Source organism: Daldinia caldariorum, assembly GCF_022478825.1.
Source record: "Daldinia caldariorum strain CBS 122874 unplaced genomic scaffold F4812scaffold_2, whole genome shotgun sequence".
Taxonomy (NCBI): Eukaryota; Fungi; Ascomycota; class Sordariomycetes; order Xylariales; family Hypoxylaceae; genus Daldinia; species Daldinia caldariorum.
In genome coordinates this window covers 1080357-1102355 of record NW_025953038.1, presented here as the reverse complement: position 1 = coordinate 1102355, position 21999 = coordinate 1080357, and the positions used below count along the sequence as shown (strand labels likewise).

Sequence of the window (21999 nt, the reverse complement as noted above, 5' to 3'; positions counted from 1 at the left end):
TCTTGGCGACGTGTGAATCCGGAAGGGAAGGGGGTATCGTGGTTGGGTTGGGGGTATAATCATCATAATAGTCGTAAATGTATAGGTAGTCATACTTCTATATGATGTATTAGCTTGCTGTTTTGATGACATGTGATGTAATGTAATGTAATGAGCTTACCATAAAAACGCTGAATCGACACGAAACCAGAAATCAAATGCTCACTCGCCAGTCTCGGCGATGGCATCGAGGTGCGCCGACTTGGAGGACTTGGGGCTGCTCTTCTTAGAGCTACCGCCGCTGCTGCGGCGCTGGCGCTTGAGCTGCTGCTTCCTGCGCTCCTTCTCGCTAAGGAGGAACTTGATGGCTTCGCGTTGCATGGCCATCTGTTCGCGCTGCATGCGTAGGAGGTCGACCTCGTTGGCGACGACGGGCGAGGTGGGCGTCGTGCTGCCCGCGCTCGACACGCTGTGCGCGTCGTCCTCCGTCATGTCGCAGGGGAACAGGTCGTCGTCGGAGAGGTAGGACGTCGCTCGCTCCTCGTGCGCGGAGTCGGTAAGGGACGAGCGGCGCGGCCACGATGGGAACGCGCAGCTCGCGCTGTAGACGCTGTTGCGGGCGAGGTAGCTCGTGGTTGGGATCTCCATCGGTTGAGCAGCTTCGCTCATGGAGCTATAAGAGCCGTATGGGCTATACATTTTGAGTGATGTAATGTGGGTTTCCGTAGTAGTAGTAGTAGTAGTAGCGGAAGATCTTCCTTTTTTTCCTTCAAATAGTAGCAGCTTTCAAGTCGGGATATTTCGCAATAGGCGGGTCGATTTTCGTGTGGAAGTCAGTAGATGCGACTAGTCGATGACAGATATTCCAGCTTGTATAAGTAGAAAAGCTAGTAGAGAGCTGTTGATGATGATGATAGAATATTATGTATTACTGCTCTATGGCTACTAGTAACTAATCTGGGGTATCGAGTAATGGAGATGGGGGCATGGGACGGGAGCGCATGGGACGGCCATGAGAACATATATATACAATCGGTGGGTGTGGTGGTGGATATGAATCATCACCGCACGGAGGCAGCAGGGCTTTCTTTTTTCTTGACCGTTACCAGAAGAGGTACATAGAGTACATGGCTTTAATTTTCCAGTTTTCCCCGTCCCCTTTGTTCCCCACCCCACGTTGCAAATAGCTAATCCTGGCTGACCGCCTTGTCAAGGATACGCGAAAGGGGGGGGAGGGGGGTGTGAAGGCGTTGGGTGTGGCTCGGGACGCAGGGAAATAGGTGTCAACCACCAAGTCAGCCTAGACCGCCTTAACTGGAGTCAGCTTTTGAAACCCCCATCTCGTCCCCAATTTCCCAATCGTCCCGTCGTTCTGCAACCGTCTAGGCGGTACCTGAGTATCTCATCGCCGAGCTGTGCCCTACCAATCACATCAGCCGAAAAAGTAAACGGATTGACACCGCCAAAATGTTAGGTACCTTACCTCTATTGTATTGTACAATACATAGGTAGGTAGCCAACGTTTTGGGCGTTCCCTAGTTACGGACGTACTAAAAGTAGAGTACTATGTAAAGCAAAGCGAAGCTAAGCAGCGCCGCATCCTGTACTATCTATGTACGTCCAAGGTCATTATGGACTGTGATCCATAACTATCCTACCTAAACCCTACCCTACCCTAATGTACAACATTGTTGGCAGCACGCCGTTGGGCTTCGCCTTTGTTCTCCGATGCTTCGCTTGCAGGCTTCAGTCCCCACACGCAGGAAAGGGAAAGAATGAAAACGCTCATAAGAGAATTAAAAAACTAATAAGAAATTGGAATTGCCAGGCCTGCGGGATTTGCAATGCAGGGCCCCATCAAACAAGGTCCATGGATCCGTGGAATATCTTAACCGCGTACCGCAAAGTAGGATGACGATCAGGGTTCAACGAGGTCCACAACTCGATATTCTTATCCGACTGCCGCGGCCGGGTCTATCTCCCGCTTCCCAGTGCAGCGAGAATCCTAGCTATTCAGGGCTACGTTAGGTAGTTAGCCCTATCGTTTTTTTCTTTTCTTTTTCTTCTCTTAGGCCTGTCCTGTGCCCTGTATCCTGGTTAAAAGGCCCTATTGCCGGAGTTCCAGGGGTTACCTTACAGGTCAGTTTTTTTTTTTTTTTTTTTTTTTTTTTTGTTGTAGCCCGTTCCGCCCGCTCGTGCTTGTACATTACATACCGGTCACAAAACCAAACAAACCAAAAAAAAAAAAAAAAAAAAAAAAAAAAAAAAAAAAAAAAAAAAAAAAAAAAAAAAAAAAAAAATACATTGATACAACGCGTGGGAAAAAGCTGGGGGTGGCGTTGGGGATGTAGATTAGGTACCAGCCGGAAGGTTAATACAACTAATACAACATCCGTAACGAGATGGTATATTCTACTTGATTACTGGAGAAAATAGAGTAATCTACTACACACAAAAGCGACGTTAATGAAGTCCTAATGCGGTAGGATGTATGATTAATTCCTTCTACTTCCGACGAGTGAAGCAACGTGGTAGTGGCTCGCAAGATGCCGAAAGTCGCAAATTTATTCCTACTCTGTAGACGGATAATAGGTACTAGACACTGAACTAGAACTGGGGGTGGTTAATTACACGTTGGGAATTCCTGTGCCGCCGAAGCCAGCACCGTTTGCTTCTGTTTTTGGGTACTTTTTCGAAGGATCCGTTACAATAGGTTAGGTACTTCAGATACGCAACAATACAGGTCTCCAGCTTTAAGCTAGCCACCTAGGTAGCTATTCTTGTTACTTATGACAACGCTATATTCGTCTGACGAAGGAGGCGCACCTGTTGGCATCTCTTTGGTTGGCTTCGGTTGGCCCTTCGGGCAGCCAATTCACCTCGGGCACGAGTTAAAATGTTAAAATGGGAGAATATTTCCACCTTCCGTCCCGTTGGCTTGCATTGCTTCATTTACCTACTACCCCTACCCCCAGCTAGTTATATTCATATTCAATAATGGCTAACGTTTAGTATATGCCCCCTATTTTTCTTTCTTCTTTTGTACCGTCATTGCGCCGTCCGAGCGCCACCTTATTTGGGGGAGAAGGGAAAATAACAAGAAAAGAAAAACCCCAACAAGGACTTGAGGACCCGAGCCAAAAAAAAAAAATTTGATTTACCTATTTCATTTGATTGCTACAAGGGTGGGATGAATGGTAATACATACCTAACTTCCCCGTGTTCCAGTTCCATGTCTAACCCCCTCCCTATGTCTCTGGCTCATATCAACGACAACATCTATGACGCTATGACGACAGGGTGGTCGTAGTAATGTATAGGTGAGTATCATATCTCATCTCGCAACTGGCTTCCTCTACGCCACGGTGACCGTCAGCAACATCTCCCGGCGGGCTGAGCAAATAAGTTGCGCTGTGCTGGCTGGCGGATTCACGCGCGGGCATAGCTAACCTTCCTCCTTCGGTACCTTAGGTAGGTCGCTCGCTGTCCAACGAGGAAAGGGAAATATAGGTGTGTGTGTGAGCTGGCTGACTGACCGCAACAACGAATTTCGTTCGTGTTTGGCCAATACCGGCATTTCTCCTCTGACCGCCTGCCCGGACGGACGAATCGTATAGGTGGGATTTTCGCGGTCTACTAACCTGTCAGTGTGGTGTAGATTTTCGCCTGCGACCAGATTCTCCCGCTAGATGATGTGCTTTCCCATGTGCCTCGGCGTTTGATTTTGTGCCTAAAAATATGTGCGTAAGAAATAAATCCCAAATCCCCCTCCTCCACCCAAGAGATCAAGATCCCGTATGTAATCGAGACGAGAACCGTTTACGATACACCTCTAGATGACTCAGATGCAACCACCACTCCGCATTTTTGATGCCGCCTATGGAATTATTTGTAAAAAAGATACATGTGTGCGCGTGTAAGTGTGGGTGCGATATAATGTATTCCAAACACATTTGCTATCCTCGTTGGAATGTACTCTCACGCGTGCCTACGTAACACACATTTTATATCCGTAGCCGTAGCATTTGGATTCAAGTTGTCATCTCACGATTCTTGCTTACTCTAATCCTTCGTGTAGTATTTTCGGGTTTTGGATTGTGCAGATATATTGATTACAAACGAAATTGTCCGCTCCCTCGGGTTTGACATCTAGAATCTACTATTATTTGCGATCATGTTGTTCTAGGTTGTTGCCATAGCTGTCGCTGGCTATTGTTGTTGTTGAGCTTCCCCTTTCCATCATGAAATCCGGTTCTCGTTGTGGCCAGGCGTCGTACGCAATTGTACATATTACAACCTTGGTTGTATCGACCTCCCGTCAATAGTAAGTGTATAGTCGGAACGGCGCCTCGATAGGCAGCCAGCAGCTGGCATGCGCAAATACGTACCTAAGACAACCTCAAAAACACACACGTACACATACACAGGCACAGGCACAGAGACACGAACGAGAGAGCTAGGATGGGGTAGGGTAGCTGCTGTAATTTAGGTGGATTGGATGCGTGCAGGTCTGCTACCACTTGGACCTTCAGTACCTAAGATTTGCCCTCCAGAAGCCAGGTAGCCAGGTAACAAATGCGTTAACTAGAACCAATAGGTTGCAGCAACGACATTCTAGAAAAAAAGAATCAGAAAAGCTTGGACTCTTTCGGGTCCGCGCGCTGACCGCCTCGTATTTGCAGCTGTCGGTACCCATTCATTATCACAGGTATTTATCAAACTCCCTAGACTCCGACAACAAGACTAAGTACCTTGGTAGACTAAGTCAAGATCACCAATTAAACCTTGCTATCCCCGGATTTTCCGGGTTTCCCGATAAGTCTAGACAAGACGGTGGCAAGCTCACCGCGACCGAAAGCCACCCGGAAAGGGTTTAGGGAGGGGGGGTAATAGTAAGTCTCAACTATGGGGGAGGAGTACACTAGGATAGACCCATGGGGGAGGGAGAGAGAGAGAGAGATAGAGAGCCTAGTTTGCTTTTAAGAAGAAGAGGGCCCGGCGTAGATCATCACCTATTTCAAGATTCCCATATGACTCTCCTTTTGACAAGTCGTAGCGCTATTCGCGTCCCGCACCGACCGCGACGGGCGCGCGTGCGCGATACCGCAATGCCCACTCTCTCGCTCGTAGGGAAAACTGCTCTTCCCGTGATTCGACCGAGGTTAATCGAATGAGAAAGTTGTACGAAATACGCGAAATTCCTTGCGAAGGCGTATATCACATATATCACGTATGGTATCAATCATGTCGACTCCGTCCACTACTGCTACTAACTGGTAGTAAATCGAGTCGCGCTGCGGAATAGCCGATGCTATTGGGCCATATTTTACTGCCCATCTTCTGCCCATTATTGGTGACCAAAAAAAAACGAAATCATTCGCTACCTAACGCTATACTACTCTATTACGATGGTAGGTTTTAATGGGAACACAACAACAAAGAAAAAGGCCAGAGCCAGAACCAAACTGGACACGAGATGATGTTCAGGAACTTGTCGGAGCCCATCCACTAACTAAAGTCCGCTCGCACCCGACGGTCCATCACGAGAAGCCACACAGCCCGGTTGGTTGCCTACCATAATACTCATAAGCGGGTATCGTTCACACACTGCCATTGGGACGTACCGAGGAGTCACTCATATGTTTGCCATGTGCAACGTAAACCATGAGGCAGTTACCTACGAGACCTAGAGGAATGCGGCGCAGCGATCAGCTAATTCATTTGTTCAGATTGAGAGTTGGTTACAAGGTGTAACTTTGGAAGAAAGAAATCGGTATATTTCGGATGATTCCAAAGTACCATCATGTAAACGCAGCTCTGCTACGTTGAATATATGAACTTGTTTCAACAGCTATAGAAGGTTTCTTCTATTTCCTACTGAGAGCAAAGCCGAAAGGGAATTCGGACCTCTTCCGTTTGATAGTATGTATATCTACCTTAAGATATTAGGTATGTATTGTCAACAGATGTGAAAGGTACCTACAGTTACGATACGGCATCGAGGTTAGAGGTATGCTAGTATGTTGGTGATAACGATGTGATCAACCGTTATGGCGTCCCACCATGGAAGATGATCAGGCTTTAAAACGCACGTTATTGGATAACAAGCCTTACGAGCAAACATCAACGTTCCCTTGATCTCCCCAGATCTTCAAACGCTTGTCAGGCTAGTCTCATGTCTAGAGGAATCTATTTTATCATCCTTGTCCTCCTTCAGGTTCTAGTCCAACCCAACATGTGATGTCTCGATTCCTTCGAGCCATGAATAGAATTATTGTTCCAATTACCTGCTAGGTATTGCTTGATCTCCATGTGTAAAGTAGAGTACTTGATTATACAATGTACGATTTTAGCTACTGGATCCCCCCAACAAAGTTGATTGGGGGGAATTCGAGATTGGGATGGAGGGCTGGGAGGGTGAACATCGATATCACCCCACGTCGGAGTTTATCATGTAACACCACCCCCCATCCTCCATCTCCCATCTCCCATCTCCCATCCGCATTCCCATGTCCATACTTCATATCCCATCTTTCATTTCCCATCTCTCACACCATGGGAAGAAGGTGTGTAGGTTTGTCCAGCCCGATCTTACATAAGTCGGTCAGAGATCTCGGACTACTAAGCAAATCGAAGAACTCCGGCATTCGGCGTCGTGGATATCTCTACCCTCTATCATATGTGATTGCAATTGCGGTTGCGGGAAAAGAGGATGGAGTGGGATTCTCGACTTAATTTCCCTCATCCACGACAAAATGCGATCCTGTACGCGAGACCTCATGCGGTGCGATTCGAACGAACACCTGGAACGTTCGGTATCAGATGCGAATCTGAATATTGATTTCGTGTCTCGCATGAGGATGCCGAAGCGGTAGTTGAAACGACGACGTCATCTTGTATCTTCCTATTTTTCTCTCTGACTCTTTTCTCCTGTCACCTGGACGTCCTAATATCTACCACGTTAATTGTCCATGTGGCAGAAACGTAGGAATCGGGCCTTGTTGTCGAGGATCCGCGAATATCCGTGATGTGTGAAAAGGAACAGAATCATATAGAACACATATACACGATAAAACTTGTAAAAAAAACACAAGGTATTAAGAGCCGTCTACCCCGTAGGACATACTCCGCAGGGCCGATGTCGCGCCGCCAATGTTCGCGGAGCGAAGTATCCCTTGTTCACTACTTTCGCTTATGGCTTATGTTATAAAGCCGCCGGCGAGATTGTCCCGCTTAGTTGAGATAATATAATAAGGTTAATTATCCCCGGATTCATCTTCAACAAGTCCCGGGAGATGCGTAAGTGCATGGGTACCTTAGGTACCGGGTGTAGCATGTATCGTAAAACTACTCCTCTTCTCCAATATTATATTGTGATTTTCGATCATTGTACTTGATAATCTAGTTAAAAATCTACTACAACAAGGTTGGAGTTTCTAAATGAAATAGAATAAAGCACTGTGAAATGCTACCCGGTTCTATGTTACTTCATTCCGGCACAGGTTTTACCAATGAGTCGGCAAGGTTGACGATGATGTGTACGCGACCAGTTGGCCAGATTGACCTATAATACATACGACAGAACGCCTCGAAGCGCGTACCGACCAAAGCGGTAATCGATTTACACCGGGCAAGGGCTAGGATATAGAGTTTCTTGCATTTTGATCTCGCAACACATGCAACAAGTGCGGGATCTATCGTTTTGGGCCAAATACGACCAAATATAAAAGTAACCAATCTGATAGCCGTCTTCAAACCCCGGAGCTTTTCTCTCGTTTAACACACACACACACCCTCTACCCGAGTAATGGATCCACGCCAAGCTTTTTTTTTTTGTCTTCTTCTTTTAAAGTACCAATGAAGCAGCGAAGCTACCCCCCAGTCGAATCACATCTCTATTATAGGTAGGCAGGTCTTACTTCTTACTTCTTGTAAGATATGTGACGGAGGAGAAAAGCTAGCTCAGGTAGGTAGCTACCTACGGGATTGAATTCTTAATCCAGAGAAAGTCCAGAATGTGCGTTGGAGCGAATTCGAACCTGGAAATCGTATGTTGCACAACTCACATTCCAGAATTGGCCATATTTCCAGAGACAACCAAATGTGAGTATAGTATGGCCAGGAGGTAGTTAGACGACAATACCTAATATGTTTTACTTCAGCTTAGGTACCCAACCTAACCTAACGTTAGGCAGGCTATTCTCCTATCAAATCAACAAACTGCTTCTATTCATTCGTGACTTTTTTTTTCTTCTTTTTTTCTAAGCGAGAAGAGCTTTCCTTCTCATAAATCCAAGACCTACCAAAACCTCATTTCTTGTTTTCCCTTCCCGTGCGCACTGCACTGCATCGGAGCATAGAAATCCATACGCTCATGTTGCAGGATTGCAACCTCCCGCCCGCAGCAGCGCCTTGGACTAGCATTGAGGCCCAATATATCGCTGAAGATTTTCCCATTTACGTAGGTACCTAGTATGTAGGTATGTATGTAGGTATGTATGTAGGTATGTACGTAGAAGCTTATTAGTTAATGTGCGATACATATGTATCTCTCGACAAGGAAGAAAGAAGAAATAAAAATGCGTTTTGCTGTTCAAGGCTGGTTGGCTTTTCCCCCCTGTTTCGTTCCACTGCGCGGTGCGCACGGCCGTCGGTTGTCGTGGGCGCTATCGCGGCTTTTCCCTTTGCAGGGTCCAATGCGATGCGATGCGATGCAATCATTCATTGCTGGGCTTTGAACGCAACTTTGCGTATTAGGTTAAGTGGTTATATATCTCCTCTTCTCAGACCCAAGCAAGTCCGGGAAAGCTATCTAGCTTTCCATGGAATGAATGGCATTGCCTGTCTTGTCTCGCCTTGCTTTACCTGCCCTCTTGGCCCCTTTCCTGCTTTCGTAGAAGCGCTTCCCCGTCTGCAAGGCAAGACGGACGTATGTATGTACATATGTATGTACGGTAGCCCTTTTTATACCTACCTTTAACTTCGGCTGCAGTCCTAGACAATCGTGGCAAACCACTCACGGGCCGCGATGGCTTCGAATGCTGTTCCTGATTTGCGCGAACTCCAATGCGCGGGGTAAAGCAGAAGTGCAGAGACGACACCCTCCCTCCTTTTTCTTTTATTCCGCCGTCGTCTTCATCGTCGTCTTTGTTGCAGCCGGCGGCATGCGACCCAACTTTCACGGCGAATCTAAGGTGGTGTAGATGATGAATCACATACACAACTTGATCGGACAGCATTCCTCCTTACCGCGTCGCGAGAGGATAGGCTGGGTTTGGTGAGCAACAGGCACAATGCCCACATATGTGGTAGCCTAGCAGTAGGTAGCGGGAAGCCATTGACCAATTGGCCCGGAGAAGAGACATACCATCAACTCCCAAACACCGAAGAGCGGAGCCCGGGAGCGGAAAGCAAATGCGGTTTCGTGATCTCTATCGATAGGGCATGATGGCTAGGTATAGATTAAACCTAGCAGTTGATGAAGTAATGGCAACAAATTGCGCATATGTCACATTTCGGAAAGGCGTTGTCCCGAGTGACGAGGCGTCGATTCGCTTATGCCATGTGTACATACTACTATGAACATCTTGTGATATACCTACACATGTGGCTGCGGCCGGTGAGCTGCAAGTGCCTAATGGGCTTCCCCAATCGCAATCCCCCCAGCAGCTGAGCTTAGCTTAGCTTAGCTTAGCTTTAAGTCAGGGCCCCCAGCGTCTTAACTCCGAGTGTATGTGCGTGATTGTGACGAAGTGATAGGGAAAGGGATGGGGATGTATGGGATGTAGATGGGATGTGACGAATTCTACTAAGACCTTAAACACATGACCGTCCTACCCACCCAACCCCCATGCGGACCGCGGAGCCGCAGGAGAGCTATTAGCTCCAATCGAGCCCGGGTTACTTTCCGTATATGGCTGCTAGGTAAGGACCCGGTAGCAATATTATACCCCCCAAGCTCTGGCTTCTGTTAAGAGAATTACTAGGAACCAAAGACAACCGCAGGGAATATTACTAGTAAAAGACCCAAACCAGCTTCTCTATTCTACTTTTTCATTCCAACTCACTAGTAAGTGATAGGTATCACGACGACGCAGACGCGCCGCAAGTATTGGTGGTGGAAGGAAGACTCATGCGCTAATGATATATATGTCCGGGGGTCCGATAGCACGATGATAGCTCTCACGCGCCTTAACAGCCAGCCATTATAGATAAAGCACCCCCAAGGATTGCCGCCCACGTTAAACCTTGAGATTGCGTGATGAAGATTCTCAAACCTAAAGGGAACGTTACGCGCTTAAGGCATCGTGATATAGCCCTCCATCTCAGGCATCGATGTTACGAATCACGGTAGGTGAAGCTGGTTTCAAAAGCTTAGCACCTGCTTTCAGCCTTGTATTAATGAATACCTCTCAATTGTCAACCACTTATGTTCAATCACGAGCTACTATTGGTCTAAATAAACTACCATTTGAATACTAAAAGCTGATATCAAGTAATTATCTATATCTACCTACCTTAATATAAAATAAATCTTCGTTCCAACATTGGTTCAAACCTTACAGAGGTATTTCCACCTACAGAGATAAGAATGGTATCATTAGCCATTGGCTAAACATGGATGGTGGTGAGATTAAGTACCTATTTAACGTATTATATATAGGAAATAAAGAAAATATAGACTTCAACGAAAATTCCATGATTATATTGAGGTGATACCGATATAAGAGCTTACCGTGGTCCGTGGAGAGATGTATATGTTCTCATTTTTATGAGAACAAAGTGTATAATACAATGGATAGTCTGGGATGCTGCCGACATCATCATATGGATTCAAATGATTCAAACCCTTCACCAAAGACTTGAGCCTTCTCCTCGCCAACTTGTAGAGTTCACCACAACAAGAATCCATGATAAAATATGTCCACACGTTTAAGACCCTGTTCATAGACGGTGTTACCGAACAGGTTTTCACTAAACCCTGTTTTAGCATTGCCTGAATTACAGAGGATGAGGCTCTACCCTCTCAAGCGCTGTGTAGCTAATTTAGACCTCACACGCATAACACAACACAATAAACAATATCTAAGTTCTTTGAGTTCAGGTCCCTGAGGGTAGTTGCGAATGATTCGAGCAACTTTATACATAATAGAACATATTAAACTTTTCGACATCAGCTCCCTTCTCCATGGCCCCCTTCCAACGGCTGATGAATTCGCTAAACGAGTGGCTCATGTAACGCGGTGTGGAGACCGCTTGTTTCGTATTACCTAAGCCTTCCCGCTTGGGTAGGGCTACAAGCCAAAAAGAAATTGAGGCTATTCGTTCATTTCTCGTATAGAGCCCACAAAAAATATACCGGCCCACTTCCAAAGGGGTGAAAAAGAAGAAAAAAATAAAGAAAAACAATTGGCAAAAAATGAAACTGCCCACTACTGGAGTCGAACCAGTCATCTCCTCATAGCTTCCTTAGTAGTACTTTGAAAGTACTAGTGAGGCGCATTACCGCTGTGCCAAGCGGGCGTGTGTGGATTGGTGAAAGTCGGTTGGAAAAGTCTGCATATGTACTAGGTATACTACTACCGAATGGGGTCTTATGGAATGAAAAATCGTGAATCCACATATAAGAAAATATCAAGCGGTTCTTAGGAGAGTAGGTATGAGTGCCTAGGTGTACCACGTGGACTACTGAATACTTGGAGGCATCAACCGAAGATTCTGAGAAACTGATTTTAATAATGCTTTGGTGTCCAAGCCAAGCCGTCAGTCTAGCATAGGAGGTAGGCAGGCACCTAGGACCTAAGTAAGTTCAGTATTGGTTTCGTTGTTTAATTTAGTTCCTCTATAAACCCATACTGTCTATCTCTAAGGCACTTAACTAAATCCCTCAAGCACCCATGGCAAGACTCAGCTTTATACCGCGATCTAACCTTCCATACGCCCCTATAAATGTACTTTACAGTCTAAAGCCACCTCGTCCTATCACACCCCTAACTCCATGCTCATCGTACACAGCCAGTTCGCTGATTCTCTATCCCCTGACAACCTAGGCACCTGTGTATGACTTGTCAACACCGTGGAAAGTCTGTAGAACCCTCAAGAACACACGACTCTGCCCCCCTCCCAAAGCCCTCTTCAACGCTAACGCCTGTTCGAGTGTCCGGGGGGACTTGTGCTCTCCTGTGAGGCTTCCCTACACTTCAAGGTCTTCCTGACCCGGTCTGGCTCTGCCCCTGACCGAAAAGGTCAACTGCCGGAGTATAGTATGGTTCTTTAGGGGGCCAAGGGGTAAGGAATGCGCCGTTCTTCGAGGCTTTAGCTGCGTCTGCTGCTGTCCACGACGGCTGGTTGTTCTGTGCCCGTGACTGCGAGTACTGGATGGGCGTGGATGTGGTCAGGTTAATCCGTGAACGTGTGGATTTCTTCATGGGGTGGGACATTGTGGGTAGGTAGTTGCTACTTGTTAACTTGGGTGTGTTGTTGAATTAGGATTAGGACGTAGGAGATTGCAAGTAGATGTTTAGAGAAGGAAAGTATGCTATTTGGAGGATGAAGATAGATTAGATAGTACCTAATTCTTCAGCTCGCGCGTATGAACGGTATATATGAGATGCCTAGGGGGCATAACACATGGAAAAGTGAGAGATAGGGGTAAATATTTTCTATTTGTTGGTTGTATGTGGCTGTATGTACCGGAGGAAAGGGGAAGAAATCAAAATTTTCCCACGCGGAGTTTTTCATACCTTTTTATACAGAGGCAAGTACGCCACAGGACAAGATACCTACCTACATGCCTTCCTCCTGTCGCATTGCAGATGTATCCGCCGAGCGGAGGCCCGAGGGACTGGGTCCTTTCCTGCGGCACCTCATCAGGGGGGAACCAAATACCCACTTAGAGTAACAGGTACATACTATAATAAGTTTGACATGTTTCAACAGCGGGAGCTAAAATAAGGCACCGAATTCTGTAGTTCAGATGCAAGAGACAGCCGACCTCCTAAGAGTCATTTTTCGCTAAACGGGCATCGGCCAGAATCTCGCACTTTGACAGATATCTTAAAGTTAAGATGCCGTTCGGGGAGACAGTCCCAAGTAAAAGATGGTGTGAATCAAGGAAATGAACATCGGAGAGAGACATATACACATAGATATTGATCTCGGATCTATCGATTATCGACCGTGCTATGAGACATCTCGCCCGGAGCTGAGGCAAAAGATTGACAACGGGCATCAACGTCACACCATCCAGAGAACTACAGGTTCGGGGGTTCGGTCGTAACCAATCATGCAGGGCATGGGGAATTGCGGCTGCCTTAGCTTGCCGAAATTCAAGACATATTCTGCACATAAGCAGATCTTCATGGCGGTAGATAGACCGCGTGGGACGACATGGTTTGTGTAGCCAGAATAATGGGGTCAATGTACGGGGATTGACTCCAAATCTTCAATGTATTCCTTGCTACCCGTCGAGCTCGTATGAATCTTTGGCACTACCATCTGACGGAACATGCTTAATTACTTCATAAAATTTTAATCGGATTCCAGCGTAAAGTACCAGGTAACCTGACGTCCTAGCTTGCCAATAGCCCACCGGCTCCCGAAACATATCTGAATCGCATTACCACTTGCTACTCCTTCCTATCGCCTTAACCACATTCTCAGGTCTGGGCACGACGAATAGATTTTGCACAAGGTAACCGCGGAACGATTAGTGCCTTATAACCTGCAGAAATCGAGTTTATGCGGCCACCTTGGTTGCGTCTTTCTCCTCCTGGGCCTCCTCCTTGGCCTCCTCTTCGCCCTCGAGAGCTGGCATATCATCGTCAGACTCATCCTCCTCATCCTCACCACCAGGCAATCCACCGGCACCGCCGAGCTTAGAGAAGTCGATACCTCCGAAGTCAGCGCCAGCACCACCTAATGTGAACATGTTAGTTTCCTTATCATTGCTGGGGGTTGATCTTGGCCCCTGAAATAACCGTAGGACAAGGGGTTTGAAGGTTACGTACCCATACCTGGCATGCCTCCTGTAAAAGATAATTGTTAGCAACAAAATTCTAGTAAAGACGAGACTCCAATATTTTTTTTTTCTTTTCTCGATTTCAAAGTATATGTGTTTAAAGGGGGTAGACTGTAGATGATAGAAGTTCACATACCCATGCCACCGAATTGTGAGAAATCGTCTTCGGGAGCCTCATTTTGCTCGTCCTCATCAACCCACTTGTCGAAATCGGTCTTCACGAACTGGACCTTCTTAGATTCCTTGAGAAGACGCGGCCAGTACTCGTCATTGAGCTCCTTCTTGCGTAGCTTGAGCTCGACGTTGCGAGCTGTGTGGTGGACCTTGCTCTCAGCGGGGTCGATCTCGGCATAGAAGGTCAGTTCTAGATGATACGTTCTCTTCAGGGTCTCGGAGTAACCGGTAAAGGTTAGGCCTGTGGGCTGAAGGTCGAGCTTCAGATTCTCCTTGGGGACATCGGGAACCGAGATGGTGAGATAGACGAAGTTCTTCTCGGGTTCCGTATTGGAAGAGCGCTGAGCCCATAGAACTAAGTGGAGGAATACCTGTTAGCTTAAACATACTCTTAACTATAGTATAACTATAGAATATAGAATAATTATATCGAATATCCATGTAAGTAACATAGACATCGACTCAGTTATAGTTGACTCTGCTCAGTCCTCTGCAACAGAGCTGGGAATCGAGGCTCGCTAATTCAGGTACTAGACTCACCTTCGGGAGTAACCTGCGACATGTTGGTTGCTATTGGGTATCTGAATTTGTTGGTGGGGTGATTGGATATGACGTCGGCAAAGTAGGGATGGATGTTGTTGAAAAAAGGGTCGTGGGTGGTGAAATGGATTTTCAAAAGTTGGGGTTTTAAATATAAATGTAGATTGATCTTGTACTTGTTAGAATTTTGTGGGAGGATAGTTTAAGAAATAGAAAAAAAAAGAGGTAGGTATGAGGCTGTTCCAAAGCTTAAGATGCACCCCTCCGACGAATATCGAACCCGCACGAAAGCGGCGGAAGCAACAGGGCTAGATTTGGATTTGCACGGGGGGTAGCTGCCTGGGCTTTCACCGGTAATTTCGCACTGTAAGAGAATAGGGCCTAATTGGGCATAGACTTCGTGGGTACTTTTGTCTTGTACATGTAGGTACACCAGTACAACCAATGCCTTCGTATCTCCATCAATAAGGCAGAAGAACCCCCAAGCAGCTTAAGAAAGCTCTACCGAAACTTGCAGGTGGACGTCCTTTTTCAATATCACCGTTTTACCTATCCTTATTATTATTAGTATTTTAGAAGTAGACCTCCACGGAACGTTATATCGAAAGAAGACCTTTAACTAAACCCCGAGATGACTGCATGAAAGCAGATCAATTCCAGAAGCCTCGCCTACGTATCTAGGTCCCAAAGTTCTGGATTCATCTGCATGTATAATATTGGAGTTGCATTCCACTCCAATACCTACCTATGAGACTAGGTAGGTACCTAAGGTATTTAATGTAAAGAATATAAAGACTGAAGTATAACCAGACCAGATTTGAACATCTTTTTTAAGGATACTGTGCTTTCATTACCGATGTAAAACGTGATTTCTGACATTGCTATAAAGATACCTAAGATTGAATTGTGGAAGAAAATGCTGAGGTTTAATTCAGAAATGTGATAAATGATATCTTTGTTTAAGTGTAGCCGGGTATCTGCAGCTTTTCTGATGGATTTGTATACTATAGTACTTACCTAAGGTAGGAGGTACTTTGATAGATGTTTGTGGTTTGTGTTAGGTAATCATTATCCCTTCCCTTGATACTGTAGACACTGTGTTAAAATAACCTAAGGTCTTTTAGCGATTTAGCGGGGTTAGGCTGTTCCTGAATTTCCCCATCTTGCCCTGTCTGGCTTGTCCATCCAGCCTGGACCAACGTCATTTAGATCGCGTTAAGCTGCATAACACATAACCATCCCCCATCTATCAAAGTCCCACTACAACTCGCTCTCCTTATCTAAATTAATTCAGCCTTCCCCCAGACTGCTTTGCCAGATCTCATCTGGGATTCCCTCGGCAGGAGCCGCCTTTTTCCATTTTAGTTAATCTAGAATCCGTCAACCTAGACGAACCATACAACAGATACCCTCCAAGAGATACCCCCTAAGAGATACCCTCCAAGATGGAGAGTCTCAAAGCACTCTTCGTCAAACCAGACCCTAATGCCCAGGTAGGCAATTCCTTATCCACGTGGGACATTTGCCATTTGCCATTTGCCTAGGAGGATATCATCCATCCCACTCACACTACTCGGTTATAACAGATGCGGAAATGTAACGCTTTAATACGATCCAACATCCGCAAGCTCGACCGAGACATCAACCAGGTCAAGCAAGTCGAACTCAAGACCAAGAACTTTATCATCCAAGCGGACCGACGAGCGCAACGCAACCCTTCGCAGGCGAAGCAGGCGCAGCGAGAAGCACGCGACTTCGCAAAGGAGCTGATCCGTGCGCGGCGCACGTCGGCGAGGCTGGTCACGTCGAAGGCGCAGCTGAACAGCGTGCAGATGCAGGTGAACGAGGCGTTCGCGGTGCGCAAGATCGAGGGCAGCATCCGGGCCAGCGTCGGCGTCATGAAGGACGTCAACAGCCTGATCCGCCTGCCGCAGCTGGCCGGCACCATGCGCGAGCTCTCCGTCGAACTCATGAAGGCCGGCGTCATCGAGGAGATGGTCGGCGAGAACCTCCCCGTTGACGACGTGCTGGAGGACGAGGAGGAAGAGGCCGAGGGCGAGGTCGACAAGGTGCTGGGAGAGATATTAAAGGGCCGCATGGAGAAGGCCGGCGCGACGCCCAGCGCGCCGCTGCCGTCTCATCCCGAGGAACAGCCTGTGCAGCTGGAGGAAGAAGAGGAAGACCAGGAGGCGATGATGGACCAGATGAGGAACAGATTAGAGGCTCTCAGGAGCTAGACTCTTGGATTTTGCTTTTCCGCGTCTATCCTTTGGAACTACCTTTGGAAGTCATTTAGTCATATTCTGTATTGGCGTTGCGGCGTGGGTGACGACTTTCGTCTAAGGTATTCGGTTGGGATGGGATGGGTACATATTTCGAATGCTCAGTTATGAGTTCAAGTCAAGACGGCCAAGAATTGCCGTGTATATAGAGATTATAACATGTTTTCTGGTTCAATGTTCATTTTAGATTATACATCGATTGATATCTCGAGCATTTATATATCTCATCTGCACTGATACAGAGGTCTTTACGGAAATCCTGATTCTCGAAGTTTCGTTTATAACATGCTATACCACACTTACCACACTTACCTATATAGAAATGGAAGTTGTGTAAGAGCGTACTGAGGTTTGATCTGGGATCTAAGGTAATTACCACGGTATCCAGGTTCTTTTCCATATTTTGTGCACCTAAGCATAAATTCCAAAATATACCTACACTTCTTTCCGACCCCCTTATTTCCAGACCCAGAATCTATACTAGTTACCTCCCTGCTGTATCTAGCATCTCTAACACCTACTTCAAGCTCCACCTCGGAGTAGTGGACGGCAAATCGTCATACCCCTGATCCTCCGCCGTCCAATCCCAGCTCGCCGCCGTAAACACGTCTCTGGCAAATTTATCCGCGCCCAACGCATTCTCAAACCGCAACCGCTGGTCTCCCGCCAACGACCTCGTAAACCGAAACGGGCGCGCTTCTTGCTTACCCTTGCCCTCCGCATCCCCCTCGGGCGGCATCCACGCGACCGCCTGGCGATTGCTCCTCCACGTGCTCCTGGTGATGGGCACGGAGTTCGCCGACAGCAGGCCGAGTATGAAGTCCAGGATGGGCAGGACGCGCGTGCGCAGCCCGCAGTTGGTGTGGTTCTTGTCGATCTGGTAGCTGGGGCACTGCCGGAGCGTGGCGAGGACGGACTCGATTTGCAGCAGCGAGGTGTCGGCTATCGAGTCCAGGGATCCCGGGGAGAAGTCGACTGGGAATAGCAGGTTCTTGTGCATGAGGAACTTGAACATCTCCCCTAGCTGGTACGAGTCGCAGGCTGCGCTGGAGTCGTAGCCGAGCTTGCACTGCCGCGTGCGCGACGTGTATAATGCGAGGAAGTGCCGCTGGACGGAAGCTATTGTGTTTAGTATGCATTGGCGGCGGTATTGCAATTCTTCTAATTCGGGGGTTAATACACGCGCGAATATATCAGGTTATCGTCGAATACTTACGCTCGAGACCATCCTGTAAGTACCACCAAGTAGCATCCGACGACTCATCGTCTTGAGCAAAGGAACTCCACCGGCAAGAGCCATTCATGATGATCTCCTTGGTGGCGGCCTGGAACCTAGCAGGCTGATTCAGCAGCCAAGACACGAGTATCTTCTGGCGTAAGATATCCTCATTACTGCGGCTCATGACCACCGACTCATCTCTCGCCGGCTTGCGATTCGTCACAGGCCACTTGAACCTCGTGCCCGCGACGAGGTATTTCGAGACTGCGGATGCGCAGTCGAAGCGATCGGCCAAGACGGCCAATGTGGTTACAAACGACATCGTGAACTTAGTGACTACTTCCTTGCCGTGAAGAATCCGCAGGAGATCGCCAAATGCGCCCTCGCGGTGTGCGTAGTGAGTTGCCTGGTCGTCATCTTGTATTTTGATCCAGGGAAGCTCCTTTGCCTCAGCAGTTTCGGGCTTGACGCTCCTCACCGAGAGCGCGGCAAAGGCGCTCGATATATCCTTCGCCTCCTTGAAGCGACTGTCGGTGAGAAGTCTTTCAAAGTACTTGGACTGAGTCTTAAGCTCTTTGAGGCTTACACGGAAACCTAAGCGGGCCTTCCTCTTCGGTGCGGGTTGTGAATCCCGACTAAACAGTTTCGATTGGGCAACCCGTGCGGTCCGAATAGTATCCTTGGAATTCTCAAAAGTTACATCTAGAATCAAATCTCCACCTTGGGTAATGTTGACGACTTCAGGAAGCTTCTCGGTAAGATTGGGCTCTGACGCATTGGCATCTGAAGCACCGCCCGAGTCGTCCATCTGGCTTGTCTCCCGTGTGAGGCCGTACCCTAAAGAAGCAAAGATCCGAGGTGGTCATCAGTTCCGGTTCCTTAGCTCGTCGAAAACTTCAAGCCTTCAGAAAATACCCAAGTGACTGAAATCCGTATTTCATAGGAATTTAATAAAAACGTTCAGTAAATTTTGGTATAGGTAGTCCTTAGATCAGATAGGAGGTACGTAAATAATAGGTAGTACTATGTATGTAGTTGAAATGGACCGTCTTGGCATAAGATATGGGGGGAGGGAGCGGGACGACGGGAGTGACGTTCTCGCCACCAAAATCTGACAGCTTGGCAAAGTGTGGAGACACTAAATAAAGATTATTTTATCACTGGTAATATCATCTATCATCTTGTCTTGACATAAAACTCTCATATTATATTTTTCATATAATTACCTAGGTACCTAGCTAACCTGAAAAAATACTATTTCTTTCAAGTTTCAACAAGAGTGTTATGTAAACATATCTTCATATATACCGACCTAGGAGATACCTAAGGTACTAAAGCGGAACAGTCCTTATAGTTACGATGGCTTCTATAAAGTGTCCTATAAAAAAATAGAATCCAACCTATATCAACTTAAAACTTATTAATGATACGAAGCGAAAATATCGCAAGCTTTCCCATAGGCTTATTCGTCCTAAGCAACTGAAACCTGAGGTGCGGTCTTCTCTTCTTCTGGTTTATCAGCTTGGACTACCGAACCCACTGAACTCTCCTTGGGTTTCATAAACGGCAAATGTCCTTTAACTTCACGGTATCTCATAACGCCGAACGAGATCATGACGGCGATCCAATAGAGGTTATAAGAAATGACTGAGCCGTATGTTGCCGAGTTCGTCCATCCAAGTATGGCATTGAATATTCCCCAACCCCCTTCGCCACCGTTTAGCTCAGGGCTACAGCACTATACCAGAGAATTAGCAATCGGAGATGAGGAACATGGATAGAGTTACTTACGTTCACGTGCCAGACACTCTTGTCGACATCATAGGAACCCGGTCCATCTCCCAGTTCGGCCGCATCGCCACCAATGACGTTGTTCCACTGCTGGTTTTCAAAGTACCACACAGAACGTGAGAAGAGACCGGCGCCCACTAGATACAGCAGACATGTAGAAGCTATTAGGAAGTACTGCAATTTTGCTCCCGCTCCTCCCCTAGTACAGGTTAGCAAAATTATGCATCATGCCTGTTGTCACATATCAGAACTCACTTATATAGGATGTATCCCACGATAAAGCCGGCGATTAGCCCGACGACTACGGGCAGCGGAACCGCAGTTGCTGGCGCAGAGAAAGACACGCCGGCTACGAAGACAATGGCTTCGATGCCTTCTCTCAAGACGGTGATAAAGGGGAGAAAGAACATCGCGTACTTCTCAGCGACGCGCTTCAGCCAACCATTTCGTCGACTGCCCGTGACCACAGGGGTTTCGAGAGCTTTGGCGAGCTTGACCCGCCACTTCTCCTGCATTTTTCCAACGCGGAGAAGGGCCACGCCAACGATGCTAATGATGATGGACGCGACGAGGGCAAATGCTCCTTCGTAGTTGTATTCGTTTAACGCCCAGCTATCTTTGCCCAGGGTATAGAAGGCGCCGATCAATCCTCCGGCAACGACGAGGCAGAGGAAGAAGCCGAGCCCAACTCCAACCCATACCTAGAGCTTATGGTTACTCTCTCTGTACCAAATACTAGGATATTGGGTGGAGGAGTAGATGTCTTACCTGCTTGACGAGTGTCTTGTACACCTTTACATCTCGACTAGGGCCATCGAGGGTCTGCTTAAGAAAAGCCAACAAAACAGAGACGATGATAACCGTTTCGAGTGTTTCTCGAAACACGACGAGAAATACGGGAACGGCGAAGACAGTATCCGACGCCATCGCGAAGGAGAAGCAGACGAAGGGGGGCACTTCAGGCTTCCTCAAGAACAAGGTATTAAGATATGGATGGATTGAACCGTTGTGAATAAGTGTTTGAGGGAAAACGGCAAATTATCTGTTGATCTGATAAGTGGGATCAGATAATCTGGAGTGGGGACATAGGACCGAGAAGAGATTGGATTCGGGCTACGGCATCAGATCGATGCTTGACCAGTGTGCAAAGCCGGCTGCTTGCTTGGGCGATGAAACGCCGATTACGGCTTAGATGAGAGTAGTTCTGAACATCTGGTAGGAAAGATAGTTCGTTCAGCTCTGCACAGTGCAACGGGTGTCAGCTGCGGGAGATTTCAGCCAGTAGTCAGAGCAAAGCAGGGTGTAGAGGATCAACTCTTGATTAGCCAGCGAGATGGTTCGATTAATGAAAAAAATCGAATGCTGGATTGTGGCGCCCCTTGCAAACTATCAAGTAGGTAACCTACCTACCTAATCAGTCTTGTAGCCAGCCATCCATCCATTCTGCCAGTATATTAAGAATTGTAGGGTTCAACCAACTTCACTAATGAGTACTATGTATTACAGACATTACGGGCAGGGTCTAGGCACGGGGGGGACCCCGTTGTCTTGCAGTGGTACGAAAGACATAGATCCTTGCTTGGCGATTCAAGCTTTGCCAATGCTTCCAAGTTCCGGCTATGTCCCTAGCTGCTTCTGACACCGATAATTTTTTTTCATCTTTTGCGGGGACAAGTGGCCCCGGGTAGTTCGACAAAGGCTTCGGAATGGGATCTTGTCTGGGAAAGGGTTGCTTCGCTTGTTAGAACCTCAACCTTAGAGTTAGAACTAAGGTATACATTAATATTAATTTGACCGAGAATGTATCTTATACACCTCGCATAATATATATGGTCTATTCCTTCCCACTCGAGTTATCAGATTTCCCATTTTCACTGCTAATTGGCTATTATTGTTCGATGCTACCTAAGGGAGGGATACGGGAAAAGGGAGCACGGAGCACCCCACATCATTATCACATTATCACATTATCACCAACCCTAATCGCCTAAGAA

At 47.1% G+C, this 21999-nt stretch overlaps 7 protein-coding genes and 1 non-coding gene across 8 annotated transcripts; 2 read left to right on the top strand and 6 right to left on the bottom strand.

The window, feature by feature from the left end:
• F4812DRAFT_173938 (uncharacterized protein) lies at positions 1-1163 on the bottom strand. The gene is made up of 2 exons (XM_047929975.1): positions 161-1163; positions 1-97 (listed from the first exon to the last, which is right to left on the bottom strand). Exon 1 carries the CDS (start codon positions 676-678, stop codon positions 202-204), a length of 477 nt encoding a protein of 158 aa, XP_047793635.1. The 5' UTR covers positions 679-1163; the 3' UTR covers positions 1-97; positions 161-201.
• A 7288-nt stretch (positions 1164-8451) lies between these two features.
• On the top strand, positions 8452-9672 carry F4812DRAFT_413543 (uncharacterized protein). The gene is made up of 2 exons (XM_047932800.1): positions 8452-8912; positions 8972-9672. Exons 1-2 carry the CDS (start codon positions 8510-8512, stop codon positions 9028-9030), a joined length of 462 nt encoding a protein of 153 aa, XP_047793634.1. The 5' UTR covers positions 8452-8509; the 3' UTR covers positions 9031-9672.
• Positions 9673-10304: 632 nt separating this feature from the next.
• On the bottom strand, positions 10305-12419 carry F4812DRAFT_455431 (uncharacterized protein; the record flags this gene model as incomplete). The annotated part of the gene is made up of 2 exons (XM_047936821.1): positions 10305-10371; positions 12196-12419. The coding sequence occupies 2 exons, from the start codon at positions 12417-12419 to the stop codon at positions 10305-10307; spliced, it is 291 nt and encodes a 96-aa protein (XP_047793633.1).
• Positions 11406-11502, bottom strand: F4812DRAFT_t23. Its single transcript has one exon. It is a non-coding gene; the product is annotated as a tRNA-Thr (tRNA).
• A 1103-nt stretch (positions 12420-13522) lies between the features above and the next one.
• On the bottom strand, positions 13523-15111 carry F4812DRAFT_173686 (HSP20-like chaperone). The gene is made up of 4 exons (XM_047929973.1): positions 14714-15111; positions 14136-14528; positions 13995-14006; positions 13523-13896 (listed from the first exon to the last, which is right to left on the bottom strand). The coding sequence occupies exons 1-4, from the start codon at positions 14733-14735 to the stop codon at positions 13718-13720; spliced, it is 606 nt and encodes a 201-aa protein (XP_047793632.1). The 5' UTR covers positions 14736-15111; the 3' UTR covers positions 13523-13717.
• Positions 15112-15869: 758 nt separating this feature from the next.
• F4812DRAFT_413537 (uncharacterized protein) lies at positions 15870-17253 on the top strand. Its single transcript, XM_047932799.1, has 2 exons — positions 15870-16206; positions 16300-17253. Exons 1-2 carry the CDS (start codon positions 16159-16161, stop codon positions 16948-16950), a joined length of 699 nt encoding a protein of 232 aa, XP_047793631.1. The 5' UTR covers positions 15870-16158; the 3' UTR covers positions 16951-17253.
• On the bottom strand, positions 17254-19294 carry F4812DRAFT_413535 (uncharacterized protein). The gene is made up of 2 exons (XM_047932798.1): positions 18212-19294; positions 17254-18156 (listed from the first exon to the last, which is right to left on the bottom strand). The coding sequence occupies exons 1-2, from the start codon at positions 19020-19022 to the stop codon at positions 17513-17515; spliced, it is 1455 nt and encodes a 484-aa protein (XP_047793630.1). The 5' UTR covers positions 19023-19294; the 3' UTR covers positions 17254-17512.
• Positions 19295-19685: 391 nt separating this feature from the next.
• F4812DRAFT_455427 (iron permease FTR1) lies at positions 19686-20932 on the bottom strand (the record flags this gene model as incomplete). Its single annotated transcript, XM_047936820.1, has 4 exons — positions 19686-19952; positions 20006-20204; positions 20261-20706; positions 20774-20932. 4 exons carry the CDS (start codon positions 20930-20932, stop codon positions 19686-19688), a joined length of 1071 nt encoding a protein of 356 aa, XP_047793629.1.
• Positions 20933-21999: the final 1067 nt, after the last annotated feature.

Bases quoted from the DNA above. Each gene is read 5' to 3' on its own strand.
- F4812DRAFT_173938 (XM_047929975.1), bottom strand. From the start codon at position 678: ATGTATAGCCCATACGGCTCTTATAGCTCCATGAGCGAAGCTGCTCAA.
- F4812DRAFT_413543 (XM_047932800.1), top strand. From the start codon at position 8,510: ATGTGCGATACATATGTATCTCTCGACAAGGAAGAAAGAAGAAATAAA. The intron at 8,913-8,971 runs GTATGTACATAT...CTTCGGCTGCAG, and splicing joins GCAAGGCAAGACGGACGTAT to TCCTAGACAATCGTGGCAAA.
- F4812DRAFT_173686 (XM_047929973.1), bottom strand. From the start codon at position 14,735: ATGTCGCAGGTTACTCCCGAAG. The intron at 14,529-14,713 runs GTGAGTCTAGTA...TCCTCCACTTAG, and splicing joins GTCGCAGGTTACTCCCGAAG to TTCTATGGGCTCAGCGCTCT.
- F4812DRAFT_413537 (XM_047932799.1), top strand. From the start codon at position 16,159: ATGGAGAGTCTCAAAGCACTCTTCGTCAAACCAGACCCTAATGCCCAG. The intron at 16,207-16,299 runs GTAGGCAATTCC...CGGTTATAACAG, and splicing joins AACCAGACCCTAATGCCCAG to ATGCGGAAATGTAACGCTTT.
- F4812DRAFT_413535 (XM_047932798.1), bottom strand. From the start codon at position 19,022: ATGGACGACTCGGGCGGTGCTTCAGATGCCAATGCGTCAGAGCCCAAT. The intron at 18,157-18,211 runs GTAAGTATTCGA...CCCCCGAATTAG, and splicing joins CTTACAGGATGGTCTCGAGC to AAGAATTGCAATACCGCCGC.